At 45.1% G+C, this 24,558-nt stretch overlaps 3 protein-coding genes across 4 annotated transcripts in view; 2 read left to right on the top strand and 1 right to left on the bottom strand.

Annotated features, from left to right (window-relative positions):
• Nucleotides 1-221: 221 nt before the first annotated feature.
• Nucleotides 222-14,273, bottom strand: LOC128406244 (nuclear pore complex-interacting protein family member B12-like). The gene is made up of 4 exons (XM_053373439.1): nucleotides 14,129-14,273; nucleotides 2,536-2,668; nucleotides 1,623-1,816; nucleotides 222-912 (listed from the first exon to the last, which is right to left on the bottom strand). Exons 1-4 carry the CDS (start codon nucleotides 14,157-14,159, stop codon nucleotides 593-595), a joined length of 678 nt encoding a protein of 225 aa, XP_053229414.1. The 5' UTR covers nucleotides 14,160-14,273; the 3' UTR covers nucleotides 222-592.
• A 121-nt stretch (nucleotides 14,274-14,394) lies between these two features.
• Nucleotides 14,395-23,350, top strand: TRMT12 (tRNA methyltransferase 12 homolog). Of its 2 annotated transcripts, none has more exons than XM_053373437.1 (8): nucleotides 14,395-14,620; nucleotides 14,896-14,996; nucleotides 16,081-16,249; nucleotides 16,661-16,859; nucleotides 16,943-17,093; nucleotides 17,956-18,065; nucleotides 18,650-18,807; nucleotides 22,249-23,350. In XM_053373437.1, exons 2-8 carry the CDS (start codon nucleotides 14,923-14,925, stop codon nucleotides 22,717-22,719), a joined length of 1,332 nt encoding a protein of 443 aa, XP_053229412.1. In that variant the 5' UTR covers nucleotides 14,395-14,620; nucleotides 14,896-14,922; the 3' UTR covers nucleotides 22,720-23,350. The 2 variants fall into 2 exon arrangements, with proteins under 2 accessions (XP_053229412.1, XP_053229413.1); XM_053373438.1 differs by having other exon boundaries at nucleotides 14,900-14,996.
• The window catches only part of SYTL4 (synaptotagmin like 4), a 37,748-nt gene continuing 31,890 nt past the window's right edge, over nucleotides 18,701-24,558 (top strand). Inside the window, exon 1 of the mRNA XM_053373433.1 lies at nucleotides 18,701-18,807. Coding sequence (XP_053229408.1) covers nucleotides 18,770-18,807 — 38 coding nt within the window. The 5' untranslated portion in view covers nucleotides 18,701-18,769. The remainder of the gene's footprint in view (nucleotides 18,808-24,558) is intronic.

The raw sequence follows: 24,558 nt of genomic DNA on the forward strand, positions 1-24,558 counted from the left end.
AGTTCCTTGGCTGGCTCAGCTTTTACTTTGCTGGTTAGATAAGCATAGGAGAATTTTAATCTAGTGCCTTTGAAAAAATAATTGGGCAGCAGTAGGGAAGACACAACAGGCAGAATGTGTGGGAACGACTTCATGGGAACGTAAGCTAAGCTTTGATCTACAAGGGAGGATGAGGTGACTGGGGAGGCAAGTGCAATACAGATGTACAACAAGCCACATGGTTTTGCTAAACCCAACTTTTAATTGAAACTCAAGGAAGTAAACAAAATGACGGGAGAAGTAAGATAAACAAGGGGAGGAAGAAGAGGAAATGAGCCCTCTTCCCCTCAGTACTGCTCTGGTTCAGACATAGGATGGGTGTAGAAGCCATTTTCTATGCTGTCTTCAACATGCCATTTGGTTAGACATTTTTCAGAACGAAAGAACAGAGCATTCTATTAACAAGATGAATTAGGCTCCCATCACACTGATCTGCTGTTGAGAAACACCTAAATCGTGAGCTCCATTGCCTTAATTTTTCTTGCCTCGGGTATTCTTGCACCTGGCTTTGCTGCCTCTGGGACGTTAGATGCCGTTAGGAGGCTCCATGCCTTCAGGCATTATTACTTGGGGGTTCTCTTTCTTGAGATCTCCTGCGTCTGCGCTTCATGTCTCTAGGGGGCTCCATATCTTCCTCTTCCCTCTCTCTGGGCTCCACGCCTTGATTTTTCTCGTCTTTGGACTTCTTGCGCTTGGGTTCCCTCCTTCTCTGGGGTTCGATGCCCTGAGGAGGCGCCATGCCTCTAGGTGCTATCCCTGGAGCTTCCATGCCTCGACGTCCCATGCCTCGACGTCCCATGCCTTGACGTCCCATGCCTCGACGTCCCATGCCTCTGCGCTGTGGACCTCTAGGGGCCTCCCTTCCTCCTCTACCTGCATTAAAGACCATCACACTTACAAAAGCAGCACATTTGATAGATGGAGAAGCAAAAGTGGGAGTTACTTGCCCATGACCATGCAAGGAACCCATGCCAGTGCCTAATACATGCATAGAGAAGCTTTGAATGAAGCTTTATGTGTTTCAGACAGAAGGGGGCTCAAGGCAATATGTGTCAGAGTGCAGAGACGCATTGCCTCACACACCCCTGGAAGCACAATATGTGGTGCTGATTGTGAGGGCAGCCTCAACTGCCAAAGAAAGGTGACAGGGACTGAGCCAAGGGCACAGAGGGAATGGTTTGGATCCCTTTGTCCTCCCATAAGGTCCACGCCCTCCCCCCCACATTGCATCATGACTAAGATCTCACAAGGCCTCATCTCCAAGAGGCAACTCAGTCAGAATTGTCATTTTAAATTATGTCTCTTATTTGTCAATACTTTATAATTTGGCACTTCTGAACAGGTATCTATTTCTTTTAGATCCAATTATTAACAAGAATGCTTCCATCCTGTCCCATGTTATAGCTTTTGAGGTGACTATATCATTTGACTTCCAGAGAATTTGCTGCTTTGCTAAGACATTGCAACAGATAACAATAGGAATAAGAGTTATCCTTTTTCTTGTGGATATCTTTCTATTTTAATTTATTGTGCTGTGATTTATACCACTTAAATCAATGTTCTTTCTCATTTAAACCTCTCACCTTGGAAATTGATCAAGGGCGCTTGTGGCTCTCCCATCGCTCCACCTTGCATTACGTGGGGCTGTCCCATCAAAGGCATCTGCTGTCTTATCATTCCACCTCTCATTCGTGGTCTGCGTATTTGACGATCAGGCACCCGGGGCACTTGGGGGCCCAAAAAACGAATCTGCTGGATCATTTCCCAAAGATTATACCTGCAGGTAAGGGGGGTGGGGGAAGAAGACATCAGAATTAAGATTCAGTTCTTTCAGACAACAAACAAGGTGGCCAATCACTGCATGGCTTCTACTGCTTTCAGGCAGCAAGGACAGAAATACCTGCCATGAACTGGGAACCCACAGCTCTGTGCCCGTGGCCACGTATTGAGTCTCCAGAACTCTCATTTGCCCAGAAGGATACTGAACTGTGACAAAGTACAACAGAGGCTCTGGAATGGCACTGCACACCCTAGCTGGCCATTGGCTCTTCCCAGACTGGATGGGCTAGAAAACAGCTCCCTCTTTGGGTTAGGGGCTTTGCCTAAGCAACAACAATTGCTCTTGGCTCCGGTGTGCTTCAATGTGTCCTTTGGCTCTGGCCCTCTGGCACCACAACTGGCTCCCCTCTAACACCTGCTTAAGCCTAAGCCCTGGCATCAGGAGAGTATATGAAGCTCTCCCTGCTTTGCAAGTCTGATGGCCCATTAAACACACAGAACCAGGCCTCATAAAGGCTTGCACATATAATTAAAACAAAGCTGTCACTTCACCCTCTGCAGCTACATCAATGAAAGGGTGGGGGAGGTGAGGAGGAAGAGCTACTGCTACTTCCTACCAGAATTTTTAGAAATTCTGCAAGCATTCTAAGCCTACTGAGAACATACAATTATTCCTTCTTAACACCAGTTCTACCAGCTCCAGCTCATTCTGCCTACCTTCCAAAAGCTGACCGTTGCATAGACGCCCCAAATGGAAGATTCGGGTAATATACGGGAAGGCCTGGAGCGGATACTGTGCTAGCTTCCACTGGGTGGAACTGGTCGGATTCCTGTGTATCTGGCATGGTCACTGTCAGGAAGGCAAAAGGCAGAGAAAGTGAAAATCTAGGGAGAGACAGTCTCAAGACTGATGGCACGACACTATTCCAGTTAAAGTGCATTGCCTCTGGAAAAACCAGGACACCCAGAAAGTTGTTGAGATTTTTTAAGGAAGACACCCAAAATGTTGAGTCTTTCTTAAGAAAACCACCGTTTACAAAAATGCCAAAAAAACCACAAATTTTTTTGATGGACTTACTTGCCTAAGATCCAGGACAAAGTGCCGCCTTTTGGAAATTCCCCCTGGATGTCAATTCCGCCTTTGTTATATATATTTTTGAAACTATTTTTATTTGATTTTACAAATATAAAATTATAACATTCCAAATGCATATCCATATGTAGAGATTACTCTGAATCTCGTGACTCCCCCCCCCCCTCCATGGCTCCTATTATCAACATTTACAACTGCCTATTATTCCATAGTCTTTATTTTATGTCAATCCAAATTATCCATGGTATCTGTTACTTTACAAGTGAGATTAAAATCCTGCTAATGTTTCCATCTGCTTGCAGTGGTCTCCTAGATATGTTATAATTTTTCTTCATTCTTTTTAAAAAAAATTCCCCCCCTCTTGGTTCCTGAATTTTACAGTCAGCTTTGCCATTTCAGCATTGTCCATCTGCTTAGCTTACTATTCCTCTCTGATAGGGACTTTGTCTTCCTTCCACCTCTAAGCTAGTAACACCCAAGCGGGTGTGTTCTGTACATAAAGAGTCTTTTCTGCCCCTTTGTGATGTCAGTACTGTACCTATGATTTCTAATAAGAAAGCTTTTGGTTTTTTTATCAAAGGTTCTTTTAAACATTTTTTTTTTTCATTTCATCATATATCATCTCCCAGAAAACTTTTATTACCTTACACGTCCACCACATATGATAAAAGGTACCTACTTTTTCTTTACGTTTCCAGCAGGTATTTGATTTGTACTTGTTCTATACATTTTTGCTAACTTACTAGGAGTCAGATACCACCAGAACATCATTTTCATATAATTTTCTTTCAGCGTGCAACATGCCGCGAATTTCAAGTCCGTTTTGCATAACCTTTCCCAATCAGCCATCTGAATATTATGTCCGAAATCCTTTGCCCATCAATTCCGCCTTTTAAATCCCAGTCATGTCCAGGAAAATCTGGGCGAATGGCAGCCCAAGCCTGAGAAGCAACACACACTGTGCTAAGTCAGGCTGCAAAGGGGTGGTGTGTGTTTTACATGACTGTTATTTCATATCCCCAAACCCACAAATACAGTAATCATAAAACCCCAGCATTCACGTCCCCCAACAGCAAACAACTCAATATGGCTAACCTGACCCAACAAGCTACACCCCACCCACCCCCACCCCCGCCACCCACACATACAAACAAGCCACACTGCAATCACCTGAATGCAACCAACCAAGCTCAACTCCTTAATCTCTTGCATTATCAATAAAAATAAATAAATACATAAACAAAGGAACTGCCCACATGATGCTGACACAAACCCCTACACTAATAAAAGGCAACAGAACAATACCCCCATCTCTTCCCCAACCGAAAGATGTCTATGACAAAGGTCTCTCGCACCAATTGTAAACAAACAGTGAAAAAGACTATGAAATGAAAGGGGAGACAACAGATGTACCATTCACTGTTGAGCTATTTGTTTTGTAACACAAAAAAACTTCCGTAAAAAGTTTTTTGAGAAAAAACACACAACAACCCAATTCAGAAATTGGTAATACCAAGAGAAAGGCTTACACAGTCTAGCAATGTCTTCCTGACATGCCAGTGATCAACCTGCAGGAAACCTTTTGGAAGAGTGGAGCATGCAAAGATGGGAAACCAGCTCCCAGGTGGATCACTTCCGACACCTCAATCAGCAACAAACAGGAGAACCGCTCAATGCTATTCTGCAAACACGCATCACCCCAATAAGCCCAACAACCTCCACCCCTCTCTCATAAAGCTACAGCCCCCCCCTCATTATTTATTGTAAGTAATAAATATTAGTTGAACATTTAACATTCAATCAATCAACCTAGGACTTCCCCTCCATGGTTTCCCCAAAGTTCCAATTCTTACTGCATATTATAATCATTCTACACTTTAGTTTCTTCACAAAATGAATGCCACTGAGTCATTATTATTATTATTAGACTTTATATACCGGTCTCAGGGCAGTTCACAGAACAAAATCTAAATCCAAAAGCACCATATATATATATAATCAAAATAAAAACAACCCAATAACATCTCCCCGCCCCCCACAAAAAAGAACCACATTTAAAAAGGGCATAGGGTGCCAAACAATCAGCCAAAAGCCTGGCTAAAATGGAACGTTTAAAAAGTTTGAGGACCCCTGCCTTTGAGATTTTAACTGCATCTCTCTACCTTGGTTGCGGCCAGCCCAGTTCCCCGTTCCAAGTCTCGAATCTTGCCAACGCTCACCGGTGCTCCAGTATCCTGCCTTCTCCACCGAAAACTCTTGAGAAATGTTAGGTTCCCTTACTGGAGGTTAATAATACTGAGGTAATGAATCAACTGCAATTATCCTGCAATGTGAGCAGCCTCAACGAAAAAGACGCAACGAAGCATGATTGGCTGCATTTCCAGCTCCTGTTATCTTCAAATGTTCCGTTATCTGCAACTTCACTCCCTTTCAAGGATTTCCTTGGCTTTGTTTTTATTCCACCTAACTTTCTTTCTTCAATACATCGTTACTAAACAATTAAGCTACTCTGGTGCCTTCCAGTTGCTCTGGGTGACAAAATTGAGGGAAAGGAAGGAATGTAAAGAGCATCACCTGACATAGCTGGCTATAGATGTTCCAAGATACAGGCATGTCCAGAAGAAACACTGCCCAGGAAACGGTTGCTTATTTTATTTGCATTCAGGTTGATATCCTGTCCTACCTCCAAAATGTTCGTGCTTTTCTCCCACCCACCCAGCCCCATTTTACTTGCACAAAACCACTTGTGAGGCAACTTAGGACAAGAGACAGCAAGTGGCCCAAGTTAACCAAGGGAGCTTCATGGCTGAATTTGAACCTGGATCTCCTTAGTCCCAGCCACCACAGCACACTGACTTTCAATTAGTCCTGTCATAAATTTCAATGGGTCTACTCTGAGTAGGACTACTATGAGATACAATCTTGGCTTTCCTTCTTTCTTTTTAATTGATTTTTATTGAGGGTTTTTCCCCCAATAAACAATTACACATTTTGCTTACCTCCAATATATAGTCTGTTACATCTTTATTAACTTTACTACACCCATGGCTTCCCACCACCTCACTACAGCATCCTCTACTTACATTTCGTTTTCTATTGTGTTGTAAACCATGTTTTCACTCTTACATAAAATAAATAGCTTTCGTATCTGAATTTTAGCTTTGTGAAACTTAATCAATACATATCAGAGGTTTTACTTTGGAACAATGGTTTATCATATACCGTATTTTTCATTCCATAGGACGCTCCGTCCCATAGGACGCACCTAGTTTTTTTTGGGGGGGGGGGAATAAAGGAAATTTTTTTTCTTTATTTCCCCCCCAAAACCAGGTCGGGGAACAGTGGGATGGCGGCGCTGCGCCTCCCCGCTGTCCCCCGAGCTTGTGGGGCTGGCCGATGTCTGCCCAGCGCGAGGGGCGCTTTGCTTCAGGGCGCCCTTCGCGCCGGGCGGCAGGCTGCTATCTGCAGCTATCCCCACGCTGCGGATGTCTGCCCGGCGCGCGGGGCGGGAGGCTGCTATCCGCAGCCTAGGGAGCCCTGCGGGAACTCCCGCAGGCTCCCCAGGCTTGCTGATAGCTTCCTGAAGCCTGGAGAGCGAGAGGGGTCAGTGCGCACCGACCCCTCTCGCTCTCCAAGCTTCAGCGAAAGCCTGTATTCGCCTCATAGGATGCACACAGATTTCCCCTTCATTTTTGGAGGGGAAAAAGTGCGTCCTATAGGGCGAAAAATACGGTATTCTACACTTTCCCATTTCTAAGTTTCTGGTTTGATTGTTGTCTAATAGCTGTTGTCATTTTAACCAATTCTATGAACTCACATACCACATACTTTTGCCATTCTACCTTTGATGGAACTATTTCCCCTTTCCAATTCTTAGCAATTAATATTCTGGCGGCAGCAGTGGCATAAAGGAACACCTTTTTCTTGTCATTGGGGATGTTAATTGTCAAAATAACTAATAAAAATGCTTCCGATTTTTTCTCAAACGTTATTTTGAACATCTTTTTAAGTTCATCATACACCATATTCCAAAACCTTTTGATCTTCTCACATCCCCACCACATCATACCTTCCCCTATCTTGCATCTCCAGCAAGTATTGGTTTTTAATTTGTAGATTTTAGCTAATTTACCTGGGGTCATGTACGCCTGTACATCATCTTCATGAGATTTTCTCTTATTGTGCAACAGGCTGTGAATCTTATTTTTTTCCCCACAGTTTTTCCCATTCATCTGGATGGGGTGTCCGACATCTTGGGTCCACTTTACCATCACCTCTTTTACTTCTCCTTTAATTCCCAATCCAACAACAAATCATATGTTTTTGATAATAATTTCCTTGTATTTTGTAATAACTTTTTTTGTAATTTAGATTCTTCTTTTTCAAAACCCACCTTTTTATCTAATTTAAATACATCATTTGATTGGTGATATTATAGCCAATCGAAGCAGTGTTGTCTAATTTCTTCAAAAATTTTCAATTTTAATTGGTTATGTTCTTCTTTTATAGTTTGCTTATATGTATAGTTCTTTTCCATATTTTTTTCTTTCTTTACAGAGATGGCATCCAAGGGAGACAGCCACCACAGTGTCTTGGGTTCTAACAAATCCTTGTATTTTAGGTAAAGATAAAGGGACCCCTGAACATTAGGTCCAGTCATGACCGACTCTGGGGTTGCAGCGCTCATCTCGCTTTATTGGCCAAGGGAGCCGGCGTACAACTTCCGGGTCATGTGGCCAGCATGACTAAGCCGCTTCTGGCGAACAAGAGCAGCGCACGGAAACGCCGTTTACCTTCCTGCAGGAGTGCTACCTATTTATATACTTGCACTTGACGTGCTTTTGAACTGCTAGGTTGGCAGGAGCAGGGACCGAGCAACGGGAGCTCACTCCGTTGCGGGGATTCGAACCGCAACCTTCTGATTGGCAAGTCCTAGGCTCTGTGGTTTAACCCACAGCGCCACCCGTGTCCCTTAAGTATATTAATAGTGAAATACAATTAAGAATTGTATTTTACCCAAGCTTTATACAGAGAAATCCAAATTACGTGATTTTAAAACCCTTTATTAACTTAAACTTTATTGTATCCTAGATACACATGCCAGCCATATCTTTCTTAACAGGGCAACACATTTTCCTCTCTGTTTTGATTTTAAGCACCAAGATAACAGAAAGGCATTGATTGTTGTGTCTGTAAGTCGGGTTCCCTGCAGAGCTCTTGGAAAGAAGAATGTGGCCCAAGACCTCAGACTCCATTGCACTGGACAATTTTCCTGGCTGACTAGTACTGTACAAACTGGTCTGGGCAAGCTTTGAGATGCTTTTCAGAATAGTACACAAAACATATTGTTGTGAGCTTGGGGAGGTTAGTCTACAAGCATTAAAATCTAATGAAGAATTGCATTTGTTTTTTAAAAAACTGTTCTAAAAAATGTTTTTATTAAAGGTTTTTCCTGGGTTACAAAAATACATACATAATCTTTGTTTTCAGATAATAAAGTCCTTTCTACAGGTCAGTTATATTTTATGTGAAACATTAATATTGCAGACAGTATAAGGTTGGAGAAGAGAAATGGGGAGAGAAAACGGGGCAGAGAGAGGGGTAGTAAACTTTCATTCTTTTACATCCTGTATGTGCTAGGTTTTTGTGTCTTCATCACATAGGTAGGTTCTCTTTCTATATATTTATCATTGGTGATGAGAGAGATTTGTTGAATTAGCCAGGCAAGGGTCCCAAGTACCACCTAAGCATGGTTGCTAGTCTGACAAAGGAAGCTTCTCTGTACTGGAGGGTGAATGAGTGGGCACCCCTTCCTCACCTGGCTAGTATGTAACCCGAGGTACCACTGTATGCTATGACGGCCGCCTGAATACTGTTAGCCCCAAAATGGAAAGAATAAGCAGTCCCAACCGAAGAAGACTGTCAAACCAAGTTAATGGACTATGCTGAAATGGCAAAATTAACTGGAAAGTTCAGAAATCAAGATAACAAGAAATTTAAAAAAGAATGGGAAATGTTTATTATGTACAGTGGTACCTCCGGTTACATACGCTTCAGGTTACATACGCTTCAGGTTACAGACTCCACTAACCCAGAAAAACTGCTTCAGGTTAAGAACTTTGCTTCAGGATGAGAACAGAAATCGGGCTCCGGTGGTGCGGCGGCTGCAGGAGGCCCCATTAATTAAAGTGGTGCTTCAGGTTAAGAACAGTTTCAGGTTAAGTACGGATCTCCGGAACAAATTAAGTACTTAACCCGAGGTACCACTGTATTTGCAAAGGTATTGTAAACAGATAAATACATTGGCAGGATTTTAAGAGTGCTTATTATTTTAGAAATAGTATAGGAAATCTGAGGTTAGTAAAATTTGGAGTAGAAATGATATGCAGCTGATAAGAAATTTAGGGAACCAGAAATGGAGGGCAGGGAGGGAAGTCATGGGATTCAGAGAATCCCACTTTATGGAAGTGATATGGTTTTATGTATAATTTTCTTCGTTTATGGATGTTATTGCATTTGTTACCGTTTGTTTTTCACTTTTTTGTTTTTGTTACTTTTGTTGAAAACTTAATAAAAATACTACAAAAAGAAAAGAAAAATGAACCCCTTCACCCTCTCTCGCACCTGAAACCTCTCCAAACCTGAAAGGTCTCCAAACACAACATTCACTTGTTTAGCCCTTCTCACACATACTTCAATTTTAAAATTTCTGTACTTTTTCTCTGACAGCACCCCCTTTTTTTTTTTGCTATCTGCTTCATTTTCCTGTAGGGTTGCCATATTTCAAACAGTGAAAATCCGGGAAAAGCTTTTTTTTTAGTTTTGCCCAAAGTTGTTGAACTTTTTGGGGAAAATAAAAAAGCCCATTTTGGAAAAATTGCAAAAACAGCACGGCTGACATGGGCTACCATGCATTCGGATTTTCTCAGACATTTCCCGATTTCGGACTGGGCACTGCTGCCGCCTGCATTATCCCACATGTCAGGAAATTCTGGATGTGTGGCAGCCCTATTTCCTGTCAATTTATGTGTGCACAGCACTTTTGACACATTCTTAATACAGTATGAGTGTTGTTGGTTTTTTTTTAAACCACCTTCTCTGCAATCCTATACTCATAAACATTACCATCTCACTAGCATCTTGCTGGTGCTTTCTATAGCTGTAGAAATCACACACAGAACAAGCAATTCCCCTAGAGGGAAAAGGGTAAAAGGCGGATCCAGCTGATTTTAAACGGATCCTCATGAATTCATATGATTTTTTCATTCAAATTAAATAAAACCACCATGATACTGTAGATCATGTCTTACTCTATAGGCAGCATCAAAAAAAATCACGCATCCACTTTCGTGGGGCCGCAATGGCACAAAAATATGGTTAAAAACACGGATCCTCATGGATCCTCATGATTTTTCCACCAAAGTAACCATCAGATCAAACATCATGGCCATGGACACAGTCTGCACCAAAAAAATCACAGATCCAAGGCTTTCTGGTCACACCGTGGCCCGAAAACGTGGTTTTGAACACGGATCCTCATGGATCCTCATGCTTTTTGCATTGCGACACCCCAAACTCACCGCCAATTCGCACATTGTGTCCAGGGGCACAGCCTGTACCACCTAAAACTCGGATCCATGGCTTCCTGGTCATACCATGGCCCAAAAACGTGGTTTTGAAGCATGGATCCTCATGGATCCTCACGCTTTTTGCATTGCGCCACCCCTAAATCACCATCAAATCACACATCATAGCCAGGGGCACAGTGTGCACCACAAAAAATTTGGATCCATGGCTTCCTGGCCATACCATGGCCCCCAAACGTGGTTCTGAAGCACGGATCCTCATGGATCATCACGCTTTTTGCATTGAGCCACCCCAAACTCACTGTCAAATAACACATCATGTCCAGCTGCACAGCCTGCAACACAAAAAAACTCGGATCCACGGCTTCCTGGCAACTCCATGGCCCAAAAACATGGTTTTGAAGCATGGATTCTCATGGATTGTCACTATTTTTGCATTGGGGAACCCCAAATTTACCCTTTATTCAAATATATTGTACATAACCACAGATCTGACCACAAGCATCATGGATCTACTGTTTCGTGGCCCTGGCCAGATGCTACCCTGGATATATTGTTCAGTTTTTAGGTGGGTGTGCTGGGATGGAGGAAACGGAGTCGGCTGAATCTCAATCCATTAAAGATGGGGGTCCAATGGCTGGGCCGGAATAATTTCGGTTCTGTTTGCCAGCTCCCAGCCCTTCATGGGGCACAATAGTCACCTGTAGCCGCCATCAGGAGTCCCGGTGTGATCCTGGGCACTTCTGTCTCTATGGAGGCATTGGTCACAAATGTAGCCAAACTGGCATTTTTTAATCCGTGTCAGGTTAGGCAATTGGTACCGTACCTGTGCCTTTCCAACCTAGCCATGGTGATCCATGCAGCAGTCACCTGCAGACTAGACTATTTTAACTTGCTCTACCCCTGAACCGGGGAGGGTAGGGTATAAATGTGATAGATGATAGATGATACATAGATAGATAGATAGATAGATAGATAGATAGATGATAGATAGATAGATAGATAGATAGATAGATAGATAGATACATACATACATACATACATATGCAGGGCTACCCTTGAGACTGCTCCAAAACTCCACACGGTCTAAAATGCAGATGCATGAGTTCTTACTGGGACTTTGTGGAGAGCCCACATTCAGCTGGTTGTTCATCAGCTGGATTGGCTGCAGGTGGAGTATTGAATCAGGTTAAAGGTTTTGGTGCTAACCTTTAAAGCCCTAAACAGTCTGTGACCTTTCTTATCTGTGGGAATTATCTTCCAATACACCCCCCAAAGAGTGTGACGCTCATCTAACAGCAACCTACTGGTGGCCCAAAACATATCCAGCTGTCCTCAACCAGAGCCAGAGCCTTTTTGGTGGAACGCTTTGTCTAATGAGACCAGGGCTCAGTGCAAGCTATCTCAGTTCTCTCACTTGTCGTGGTGAGTGGGCTTGCACTTTCCTAAGACCCTTGTGAGCGAAGCCGTTGGGAATCTTGTACTCCCAGCAGGGTCACCCACGGCGGTAAGGTCAAAGAAAATGAAATCTACTCAGAGTTCTGTAGTGATTTCATGCTCTTTATTGCAGCTTGTAAAACATAGATTGAATTTCCCCCCAAACCTCAGGCTTTTATATACATTATTTACACAATAATATTTACGCATCTGATTGGCTGATTCTGCTTCCCTCCTGGAGCCTGATTGGTCTTTTCCTGCAAGCCAATCAGTTGTTGCATTCTAGTATCCTACTTGCCTATTGTTCTAGGATCCAAGCTTAGTACATAACAGGGAAGGAGCTAGGCAAAGAATGATCCAAGAAGTCCTCAAAGGCAGAACAGGTGGATGATAACAAGCGGTGTGTTACAATGGCTGTGAAGGCGGATGAAGGCTGTAGCAGATAGGATCCACCAGTTCGTCGTGACTACTCATGCAATCAGAACAGAGCCCTACTGCGAAGACTGTGCGTTGATCAGCGTGCACTGATCTACACACATAAAACAAATTCACACACAGGTGTCTTCCAAAAACCCAACCCAATCCCCCAAAGTGCCATGGCGATCAGCAAATGGTTACGGGGGCAGGAATGTGAAATCTGGAAGCCCCTAGTCATGAACCAGCACATGGGCGGTGGATACAGATTCAGTCATTCTGACTCAAGGAACGAGGCAGTTGAGCAGTTCGGCAGCTGTATCCGTGACTGAGCAGCCCTTTTTAGGATCCACTCTGCTCGCCCCGAAAAGAGGGAGGGGCTTGAAACGGTGCCCTAAACATAGTCTGCCTCCCTTTTTCCCTGACTGGATTACCGTGCCCAGTGGGGTTACCACCCAGGGGTCATAAAATACAGTTGAACTTTGGAACATGGAATATATGGACTTTGTCAGATAACACAGACAGCGTACGTCCTAAACGCAGAACTGCCATCATGGCAAGAGAGCTGCAACGTTTTAACATTGATAGTGCAGTGCTTTAAGACTCTTGAAGAGCAGGCGAGGGACAACTGAAGGAAGAAAAAGGAGGAAGAAAAAGGACAACTGAAGGAAGAAAAAGGTCTATCAGAACAAGAACACTGAATACATGGGGTAGGCTTCGCTATGAAAAACGACCTTGTGAAGCTCCTGTCAGAAGTTCCTACTGGAATTGAGTGACTCTCAACCCTTTGGATAAAGCTCACAAAAAACCAACAGGCTACTATTATAAGCACTTATGCACCAACACTGGATGCCGATGAAGACATTTTTGTTTTTTGTGGTGCAGGCTGTGCCCTTGGCTATGATGTATGATTTGACGGTGAGTTGGGGGGGGGGCAATGCAAAAAGCGTGAGGATCCATACAGATCTGTGCTTCAGAACCACGTTTTTGGGCCATGGAGTTACCAGGTGATTTGATGGTGAGATAGGGGTGGCCCAATGCAAAAAGCATGAGGATCCATGTGGATCCGTGCTTCAAAACCACGTTTTTGGGCCATGGAGTTGCCCAGGAGCCATGGATCCAAGTTTTTTGTAGTGCAGGCTGTGCCCCTGGTCATGATGTGTGATTTGACAGTGACTTTGGGTTGGCCCAATGCAAAAAGCTTGAGGATCCATGAGGATCCGTGCTTCAGAACCACATTTTTGGGCCACGGTATGGCCAGGAAGCCGTGGATCTGTTTTTTGTGGTGCTGGCTGTGCCCCTGGCTATGATGTGTGGTGTGATGGTGCATTTGGGTTGGCCCAATGCAAAAAGCGTGAAGATCCATGAGGATCCATGCTTCAGAACCACGTTTTGGGGCCATGGAGTTGCCAGGAAGCCGTGGATCCGAGTTTTTTGTGGTGCAGGCTGTGCCCCTGGCTATGATATGTGATTTGATGGTGAGTTTGGGGCAGCTCTGTGCAAAAAGTGTGAGGATCCATGAGGACCCATGCTTCAGAACCACGTTTTGGGGCCATGGAGTGGCCAGGAAGCCGTGGATCCGTGATTTTTGTGGTGCATGCTGTGCGGGGATGGGGAATGGAGTCCATGAATCAGTTCAGACCCAAAGGTTTTCTGAAGGCATGCACTCCAGAAACAAACAAACGAAACAATAGAGATACCCCGTTTCACTAACAAAAGGGCTACGTAAGGAGAGGAGCCGCGTGGGTGGGTTATTTCTCCAGTATGTATCGCTACGTACAGTGTAAAAAGAAGTTCGGGCATTTTGCCATACTGCAGCTTTAGCAACTGGCCAACGAATCCAGAGGGATAGACGGGCTCCTGTCTGCGGCTGCCATAGCAACCGGCCAACGAGTCTGCAGGGATAGAAGGGCTCCTATCTGCGGTGGTCATAGCAACCGGCCAAAGAGTCTGCAGGGATAGACAGGCCCACGTCTGCGGTGGCCATAACAACCAGCCAACGAGTACGCAGGGATAGAAGGACTCACGTCTGTGGTGGCCATAGTAACCAACCAACGAGTATGGAGGGATAGAAGGAAGTGCACAGTTCGCTCCTGCGCGTGTTTCCTTAGAAATCCGAGTCCGGTCCGAATCTTTCCCAAGTCCGAATACATAGATAGGATCGTAGTTCCTGAGGGTTGCCCACCTTTCAAAAAGTCGCGTTTGCTGCTGGGAATCTGAAGCCTTCTATCCCCTTCTGCAGAAACAAAGGAAGCAAAAAATGAATAATTAGGTATCTCCCTGGGCTGACTGCCTGTGTTGCGCTTGTTGTGTTGTTGTGTCCAGTCCGTGCAAAGAGGAGTTGCATTTAAGCCCCCCAGGAGTCTTCTGATGAGTTATGTGGGCAAACTTTATTTTGCTAGATTTATTTAGCTAGATCCATCGTGGGTGATGGTATATGCATATTCAGTGTTAGTCATTTGTTTTGTAGTGTGCAGCATTGTTCTGTTTTAATTGTTTTATTATACACCACCATGATGTTCTCTGTTTATAAATACTCTGTTTTAGGCAGAACCCCTCCCCATTCCCGATAAGATGAACACGGAAGATTCATGTTCTTGTGGTACTGCAGCTGTTGTTATTGAGCCACAGTTTGCTCAGCTATTCAGGTATGGCGACAGGTGTTAGGAGGTGGGGTGGGGAAAATGAAATAAATGCTCAAGAAAGGTACATTCATCATGCATGTCATCAGTAAACTGGAGGTCCTATGTTGATGGAAGTGAGGCTTTTGTAGAAATGAACAGACCTATTTCTCAGTGGTTTAGGATTACCAGTGGCAAAGAGTCAGACTTATTTAGCTCACAACGCCTTGATTTCTCTGAGGGTACCACTTTGCTTTCTTAGTGAGAGTTACCTTTTACTCTTATGTCTGAAAAAGGCAATGCCAAAAGTGAAGGTATCAACCCAGTGCTGGAGATCCTAGCCATTGCTAAGGGGGATCGGCAGAGAAAGGAAGAAAGACTTGCCCACAAATAAATACAGAGAACTATGCATTTGCCTAGTTATATGTTCATTTCACCAGTGCATTTGCCCTCTTCCCAAATCCCAGTCAAGAGAGACAATTTTAGCATGAGAATGAGGAACCTCAGGCCCAGGGACTAAACACAGCCCTTCTTATTCAGCCCTTGAAATTCACCCTGGTCATACCCTTCCTAGCTTTCATTTGGCAGGGACACAGGTTTGAAATTTAACAATGCCTCTTGATGAGAGATATGTGTGTGTAACATCTGAGTGTTGTGTGGCCTACAGCACAAGGCTCATTTGTTGCTTCTGGCTCCATGCACCATTGTCATATGGCTCCTGGAAGGTTGCTCATAAGGGAATGTGATCCTCAGTTTGGAAAATGTCCCCCATCCCTGCAGTCTAGCATCTTTTCTCTCCATCCTCTCCAGCACATACCTGTTTCCCCAATTCACAGTTGTGAAGCACACAGGCCTCGTAGAGGCTGTTTGGATACTCAGGTCAGCCATTTCTAGTGCATCTCAGAGGCCAAAAGGTTTTTCATCTTCTGGGCCATGAAGCCTAGCTGCCCCCTCCTTGGTAATCATGGCACAATACTATTTCTGACAGAGGTGACAAAGAGCTTTCCCTGCCCTCTCTCTTGGATCTTCTTCCCTGCAGCAATAGCAAAGAGTTCCTGTAAGTTTAGTCGATAATCTTCTCTGGGAGCTCATCAGGTTGTTGGTTTTGCAGGAAACTTTTGCAAAGAGAGGGTTTCCTGGACAGCAGTTACCGTCTGCAGAAGCTTCCTAATGGTGCCATGGCCTTGCCTGTGTTGGGCCAAAAGCTCACAGCAGAGCACCTGCATCAGCTGAAGGAAAGTATCCTGCCTGGGAAGACCTGTGCTTTAACATGGATTCTGGTGAGCCAAGTTCTTGTTGGCAGGTTGCTTTTATTTCATGACCAACGGGTTTGCAACTACACTTGGCAATGACTGTTATCAAGCCTGCCTGCCTGCCTCCCTCTTTTCTTGCCTTTGTCTTGTCCTCTTCTCTGCTTCCTACCTGCTTCATTTATTTGATGCCATCAGTTGATCTCTGATGCCACAGTATGGCTGTGTGGTAGTGGTGGGGCCACATGCTGTTATTATACTTCGGGAATCATTTAGGCTATAACGTGAATATTTTCCAGGTGTTGATCTGCAAAACAATTTTTTAGACTTTTTACCATAAAGGTGGTGCTTGCTGCCAACGGATTTGTATAGGGTTTGAAAGTGGTGCATGGTATGTGTATGAAATAGGAAACTGACTAATCATTTGCACCCCATTTGCAGAATCCCATTCCTTCAAAAGCGGCCCAATTCCGGCCTCCCATCCAGAAACTGTATGATGAGTTGCAGTGCCTGATGTTGAGCCATGGAGTTGCCTGGTCAAAAGAATTGGAGAGAGATCTACCACGCTCCTGGCAACGGCACGGGGATCTGGTTCTGTTCAGTGAAGAGAGCTTCAGAGAACCCCTATGGGGAGAGCTGGGTAAATTACAAACACAACATTGTGCCAGACCATTCTGAGCTGCTTCCTTTCTCAGCAAACCCATTACAACTGTTCTCTTTCAGGACAAGAGCTCTGGGAGGTGGTTGCTGGTGCACTCGGGGCCCAACGTGTGGCAAAACGCGGACGTGTGCAGTCAGATTTGTTTCGATCCCCAACAGTGACCCTGTTGCTGGGGGAGGATGGCTGGGTTGAACACGTAGAGAATGGAATTCGGTAAGGGAGAGGTGCAGTGTAATATTTTCTCCACCACACTGTCTTCTTTCTTTGAGTTCACTGAAAAATGGAGTCTAATTAAGACTTTTTCATTTCTAGAGCTTAAGCCTAGAAAATTTAAGGTGTTTAAGGAGTGTTCATTCACCCCAGTCTTTACCCAGATCAGCTTGCAAGCGTCAGCAATGAGACCCAGCCCTCAGGCTTGACATCTCAGAGATCCAACACAAAAAGAAAAGGGAGTGGGAGGGAAGAGGAAAAAGCAAACTTATTTTTAGTTACAGAATTCTTATACAGTAATGGCCAGATGGAATGGAAAGAATTCAAGGAGAGGAGCCAGAAGATGCTGATCTTTCAGCTGAGAGGCTCAGAAGTCTCATCCCTCCCTCTGTTTTGGCCTGATCTTATGCCGAAGTGAATGTGCCCATCAAAAATATGATAGCTGTTTCTTCCAGTGAATTCTAAAAAAAGCAAAGGGTAAATCTGAAGTCTGCAGTCATTTTCATGTAGTAAGATTTTTGAGTTGGCTCTGGAAAACTCAGCTGGTCTGGGTACTGGGTGAAGATTGGAGTGGGGTAAGGGTATGGTGAATGTTTCACTTCTCAGGGCAAAAGGTAGATAAGGCTGCAGTCCTATATATAGTTATCTGTGAATGTGTCCCATTGCATTCAGTGCTTACTTTTGAGTAGATGTGTAGGCATTGCACTATAAGCTTGTTTTTATACGTGCACAGTATTTAGAAAAGAATCCTTGTATGCTCTGAATTTCCTCCCACCCCAAATAGGGATTAGTTAAGAACTACAAGTACTTAACAAGTACAAGTTTGCTTCCTCAGGGACATCTTCTGATTCGGTTGCCTCCGCAGGTACATGTTTGACGTGACACAGTGCATGCTGTCTCCAGGAAACATCACTGAGAAGCTGCGAATAGCATCTCTGAAGTGTACTGGGGAAGTGGTGGTAGACCTCTACGCTGGTAAATACTGCAATACGAGGGAGCAGCAAAGCGGCTGCTGTCTCTTTCTGCAGCCCCATTTGGGGCACAGCCTATTTCTAAATAGTTTAGCCTTCCAGAGATGGGTCTTGAAGCCAGGTGGGCGCCTTGAGCCATGTATAGAAGTAGCATGAACTCAGTTCTCTTGATTTCTCTGTGGTCTTTCTTAGTTCCCTCTTCCAGGGGTCTAGCCCTCCTAAAGTTGAACTACATTTCCCACGCATCCTGTGCTGTGATTGGCAGCATGGTTCTCTAGCCCTAGCAAGAAGCATTTGGCCCATTGCTTTGCCAACTAAGGCTTCTAAAGAGAGCCCTGCTGGATCACATCCAGAGTTCATTAGTCCATCATCCTGTTTCCTACATTGCAGCCATGCAGGTTCCTCTGGGAAGCCCACCAACAGGAAAAGAGTGCAGTAGCACTTACCTGTGCACCGCAGCGGCTTGTATTCAGAGGCACACTGCCTCTGGTTGGGGAGCTAGTAGCCATATCACCCTATCATTTGTCTAACCCACTTTTAAAGGTATTCTGTAAGATAACGAGTGGCTGTTCTCCCCCTTGTCTTCAGGGATTGGCTATTTCACCTTGCCGTACCTCATTCATGCTGGTGCTGCCTTTGTCCATGCCTGCGAGTGGAACCCGCATGCCGTGGAAGCACTGCAGAAGAATTTGCAACTGAACCGTGTGCATGATCGGTGCCTCGTTCACCAGGGAGATAATCAGAAGGTGAGCAAAGAGGGGTAGAAATGACCTAGATAGAATGAATAAATTATAATCTCTCGTCACCTCTGACATTTGCCCGTGCTGATGGGAGCTGGAATCCAACAATATGGAAGGGTCACCAAAACTGAATGTTGGAAGATTAATGGCAGACAAAAGAAAGTCTTTCTTCACACAGTGCATAGTTAAAACCAGAGATCTTGCTCCCACAGGAGGCAGAAATGACTCCCAATTTGGATACCTTTAAAACAAGCTTGTGGAAGATCATCCTATCAATGGCTACTTAAGATGGTTGGATGGTGCTTTGTAAGCCTCCTTCCAGCAACTCCTGCAGCCAAACATATTGCTCTGTATTCTTTTGGACTGCATCACTGAGGCTGAGAAGGGGGGTCTTATTGGAGCAGCCCAGGACCTTCCTACACACTGCCCAGGCTTGTGCCCTGGGGAGGTGATTTTGGCGCTGCTAATGCAGTGGTTTGACTTCACCTCGAGAGGCACACTCCATTGTCTCTTGAGACAAACAGATGCCAACAAATGGCAGCATTGATAAATCCTGCAAATACAGTGATAAGACACACTCTCCTTCCTCCCATCACCACCTCTCCTGAAAACTCTTATTTAGGCACACTTTTTCAGAACTTTGCTTTTACTCTGGTTCCAGCTGCTGCTTATATGGTTGAGTGCCATCTACTTTTTCTTTTTAAAATGGTTCTACTTTTTTAAAAAAGGTTTTACTTAATTACAAGGTTTTGCTTTTGTATTTTGTTATTTAAGCTTTTTTTGTGTACTTCAGTAATGAGTAAATAAGCAGGATATAAAATAATATATATAAAATAGTTGCTCAGATTCTGAAGGAGGTACACTCCACCGTGGGAGCAGGGCCGGGGCGGGAGAGTACTAGAGTCCTGTCTAGTCATGTTACATGGGATCAATTCCAATCTGTTACCTCCAAGGATGCGGACAGGCTGCTTGGACGCTTGAAACCAACCACCTGTCTCCTTGATCCTTGCCCATCCTGGCTAATAAAAGCAAGCTGGGAAGGGCTGGGTGATGGGCTCTGTGGGGTGGTGAATGCTTCTCTCTGTGAGGGAGCCTTCCCAGACCTGCTGAAAGAGGCGGTCCTTAAACCTCTTCTTAAAAAAACATCTTTAGACCCGGCCAATATGGCCAACTATCGCCCAGTCTCAAATCTACCATTCTTGGGCAAGATGATTGAACGGGTGGTTGCTGAACAACTCCAAGGACGCCTGGAGGATGCGGACCATTTGGATCCCTTCCAGTCGGGATTCAGGCCTCACCATGCGACTGAAACTGCCTTGGTCGCGCTGGTCAATGATCTCTGGTGGGCTAGGGACAAAGGTGAGAGCTGTTTTCTAGTTCTGCAGGATCTCTCAGCAGCCTTTGACACCATCGACCATAACATCCTTCTGGAATGTCTGGAGGGGCTGGGAGCTGGGGGCACTGTCATACAGTGGTTCCACTCCTTTTTCCTGGGCCACGTCCAGAAAGTGGTGGGGGGGATGAGTGTTCAGACCCCTGGGCTCTCACTTGTGGGGTGCCTCAGGGTTCCGTCCTCTCCCCTATGCTTTTTAATATCTGTATGAAGCCGCTGGGAGAGATCATCAGGGGGTTTGGGCTGGGTGTTCATCAGTATGCAGATGACACCCAGCTCTACCTCTCTTAAATCAGAACCAGTGATCAGAAGGTCCTGTGTGAGTGCCTGGAGACGGTTGGAGGATGGATGGCAGCTAACAGATTGAGGTTGAATCCTGACAAGACAGAAGTACTGTTTTTGGGGGACAGGGAACGGGCAGGTGTGGGGGACTCCCTGGTCCTGAACGGGGTAACTGTGCCCCTGAAGGACCAGGTGCGCAGCCTCAGAGTCATTTTGGACTCACAGCTGTCCATGGAGGCGCAGGGTAATTCTGTGTCCAGGGCGGTTGTCTACCAGCTCCACCTGGTACGCAGGCTGAGACCCTACCTGCCCACAGACTGTCTTGCCAGAGTGGTGCATACTCTAGTTATCTCCTGCTTGGACTACTGCAATGCGCTCTATGTGGGGCTACCTTTGAAGGTGACCCAGAAACTGCAATTAATCCAGAATGCAGCAGCTAGACTGGTGACTGGGAGTGGCTGCTGGGACCACATAACATGGGTCCTGAGAGATCTGCATTGGCTCCCAGTACGTTTCTGAGCACAATTCAAAGTGTTGGTGCTGACCTTTAAAGCCCTAAACAGCCTCAGTCCTATATACCTGAATGAGCATCTCCACCCCCATCTTTCAGCTTGGACATTGAGGTCCAGCTCCGAGGGCCTTCTGGCGGTTCCCTCATTGCGAGAAGTGAGGTTACAGGGAACCAGACAGAGGGCCTTCTCGGTAGTGGCGCCCACCCTGTGGAACACCCTCCCTTCAGATGTGAAGGAAATAAGCAACTATCTTATCTTTAAAAGACATCTGAAGGCACCCCTGTTTAGGGAAGTTTTTAATATTTAATGCTGTATTGTTTTTAACACTCGATTGGGAGCCGCCCAGAGTGGCTGGGGAAACTCAGTGAGATGGGCGAGGTATAAAAAATAAATTTTTATTATGGTTGTTGTTGTCAGGGCAAAGCAGGCAGGAAGGAGGTCTGGCAGCTGGGTCCAAGGAACAGGGCCTTTTCAGCTGTGTCCCTGCAGCTATGGAATTCTCTTCCCTTGAAATACACTGTCCTTGGTAGTTTTTAGGGAACCTTAAAAAACCTTGTTTGTTTGTTCCGCATTGCTCCAGATGTGGGTGTCTAATAGGCAGTAGCCTCTATTTTTAGTCTAACACTGGTGTAGCTGGCTGTGATGTATTGATTTGTAATTTGTTAATTGCTGCTGCTAGGATGGTGATTATGTTGTGTAAAACCACTTAATGTGGTTTTAAATGTTACAAACCACCATGGGAAATTATTGTAATTTGAATGGTGCCTAATTTATTAAGTGCATAAAGGATTCAGGGTCTTCTGACTTCATTGGCCCTGACACAGGGGTTGATCTCTGCCACCTGCTTGTATTCATGAAGTAGGGTTTTATTCGTCTCTTATTTTCCAGCAGTTCAGTTTCTCACCTGTCGCCCTCTGAAGCAACAGAGTGAGAATTTTTATATTATCTGTTAGAGCAGCCCAAACTTCCCTTTGCTGCCTTCTCTGCATTCTTCTCTGCATCTCAAAAACTTCTGTTTTGCCTTCTGTTATGCCTGCTCTCATTCTTCCTCTTCCATTCAGTGATAGATTATGCGGTTTGTACGCCAAAGCTCCTCAGTTCAATCCCTGGCATTTCCAGTTAAAACAATCTCAGGAAAAGTGCACAAAAGGCCAGTCTCCTGCCTGAGCTGCGTGACACCTGCTGCCAGTCAGGGTAGGTGATGTGGACAAATCTCAAACTTGCAAAACACAACTGTCTATATTCTTTCCTTGTTTGCAGCTGGAACTGTGGGATGTGGCTGACAGGGTGAATCTGGGACTGATCCCCACGTCGGAGGCAGGATGGCCAATCGCCTGCCGGGTTTTGCGGAAAGATGTGGGTGGGATCCTACATATCCACCAGAATGTGGAATCCTTTCCAGTGAATGCCCTTAGGCTGCACCACAAGCCACATCAGGATCAACCTCGCGAGCAGCTTCCAGTGCAAGCTGTGTCCAGCACACAAGAGGACAAGGTGGCACTTGCGGACCACAGTATTCTGCAGGATTCAGGAAGGAAGGACCTGGCTCTCTCAGCCAGGGGCGAGTGGCAAAGGTGGGCAGAGGCCACAGCAACCCAGATCAGGACTTTGCTTCAGGATTTGGATGGGAAGCAGTGGAGGACAAAAATCCTGCACATTGAGCAAGTGAAATCTTACGCCCCTCACGTGCACCACCTGGTCTTGGATCTGGACTGCCGGCCCCTTATGTAGCACACAGGTAGTTAGTTGGCTTTCCTACAGGAGCAGCACTAGGAGAAAGGTCCCCCATCTTTATGGGCCTGGGGGCACATTTGGGAATCTGAGGAGCTGTCATAAGCAGCACAAAATACCCATTTTGCAGAAGTGAAGACTGGTGAGGCTCAGAACTTCTGCCCTAGACAGGTGAAACAACTGCAACCTTCCCTCCTCAAGCCCCAAGTAAAAAACACAGACAAAAAAGGAGGAGGAAACCGCTTCCCAAACAGCAAAAGCAAACAACAAAACGAAAAGAACTTGCCTAAAAATAAAAAATAAGGAGGAACTGGGGGCCTGGTGATGGCCTTCAAAGGCGTTGTGGTTCCCACTGTCACTGCATTGTGGAATCTAGCTCTAGAACATGGTCTTTTCTTCATGGCACTAGCATGGTTTAGAGGAAACAGCTTTGGGTTTGGGCAGCAGAAATGCGTGTTGTTCTTTTGGATCTGCATGCAATTCTTCACTGCCATCCTTTTTTATCCCTAGTGATATGATTGCTGTTGTTCATCTTGGGAGCATTCTGGCAGGAAAAGGGGCCAACTTATCTCCTAAAACCTTGCTGTGAGCACTGCGTTTTCCCCACCTAAATTATACTCTGTTTTCAATGGACCAGCCCGGTACAGTTTTTCTAGAAAAAGAGGTGCCAGAGCTCACCACGAACACCTCCATTGTTCTCTTAGAATTGCAATGGTGCCCACCTGAGAGGTGCTGGAACTGAGTTCCAGCTAAATAAAAAAACCCTGGACCTGCCCATGAATTTCAGTAGGTCTACTTAGAGTAGGACTAGCATTGGCTACAATCCAATCTTTAGGATGCTGTTGCATTTTCACTCATCTTAACATGAGGTCACTGACAATCTGTACATCAGAGGTTGCCAGCTTTTTTGACCCCTGGGCATGCTTGCAAACCAGAGAAGCTGTTGTGGGCACCACATGCTCATCTCCACACCCCTTGCAATGAAGCACACACCACAGCTTGTTCAGTTTGCTATAGCAGAGTCCTTCTTTCAAGCCTAATTTTAGCAAAGGGAGAGTACGTCCCAAGCACCAGAGAAGTCCTTTCCAGGCATATGTGTCGCCATGGGAGCCAGGCTGGCAACCCCTGCCATACCCTGTATCCTGTATTTACAGGAGTTGGCAACTGAAAGTCTGTGAGCAAGGTGAGGTCTACGGATGACCATTTGCTGGCCCATTAATCCTTGATGCCATCTCCTACCTGCTTCCTCTTTTCTTCCCACTTCTCCCCTTCTCACCTTTGGAATATCCTAGAAGAAACCTAAAGGACCCCTCTGTCCTGCAAATGGCATAGGGAAAGTGCTTTCACAGAGGAAGCAAAGGCATGGGAAGTGCAGTGGGGGTGGAATATTTGATTCCATCTAGTGCCCACCTTGCTTGTGCTAAGAATCCCAAACTTTTACTGTTTTCATTGCCTTGGCAGGGCAGCATATTTTTTTATTTGGGTGCCAGCCAGTTTCTAGTACAAGGATGTCTCTGAGCAGATCAAGGTGAGGTATTTGCCCTAGGGGCCAATTCAGCCCTCGGTGCTTTACCCCAGGCGACACCTCTTCTTTATATAGTTTTAATTTTATCGGGGTTTCATTACTTCATTACTTTTCAGTAAGCATCTTTTAATTTTTTTGTAGTTTATCTGTATAGTTTCAATTTGTGTAAGTCCTGGTCTGAGAAAATGGTGGGGCACAAATAAATAATAAAAACTTTTTTTTTTAATTGGCTTTGCTCCATGCCCTCCTTGAGTGGTTTTGCCTGGCTGGAATGTGCCCTTGAACGCCAATAATGTGTCTTGCTTGACTGGGTG

The sequence above is a fragment of the Podarcis raffonei genome, chromosome Z, assembly GCF_027172205.1.
Source record: "Podarcis raffonei isolate rPodRaf1 chromosome Z, rPodRaf1.pri, whole genome shotgun sequence".
Lineage (NCBI taxonomy): Eukaryota > Metazoa > Chordata > Lepidosauria > Squamata > Lacertidae > Podarcis > Podarcis raffonei.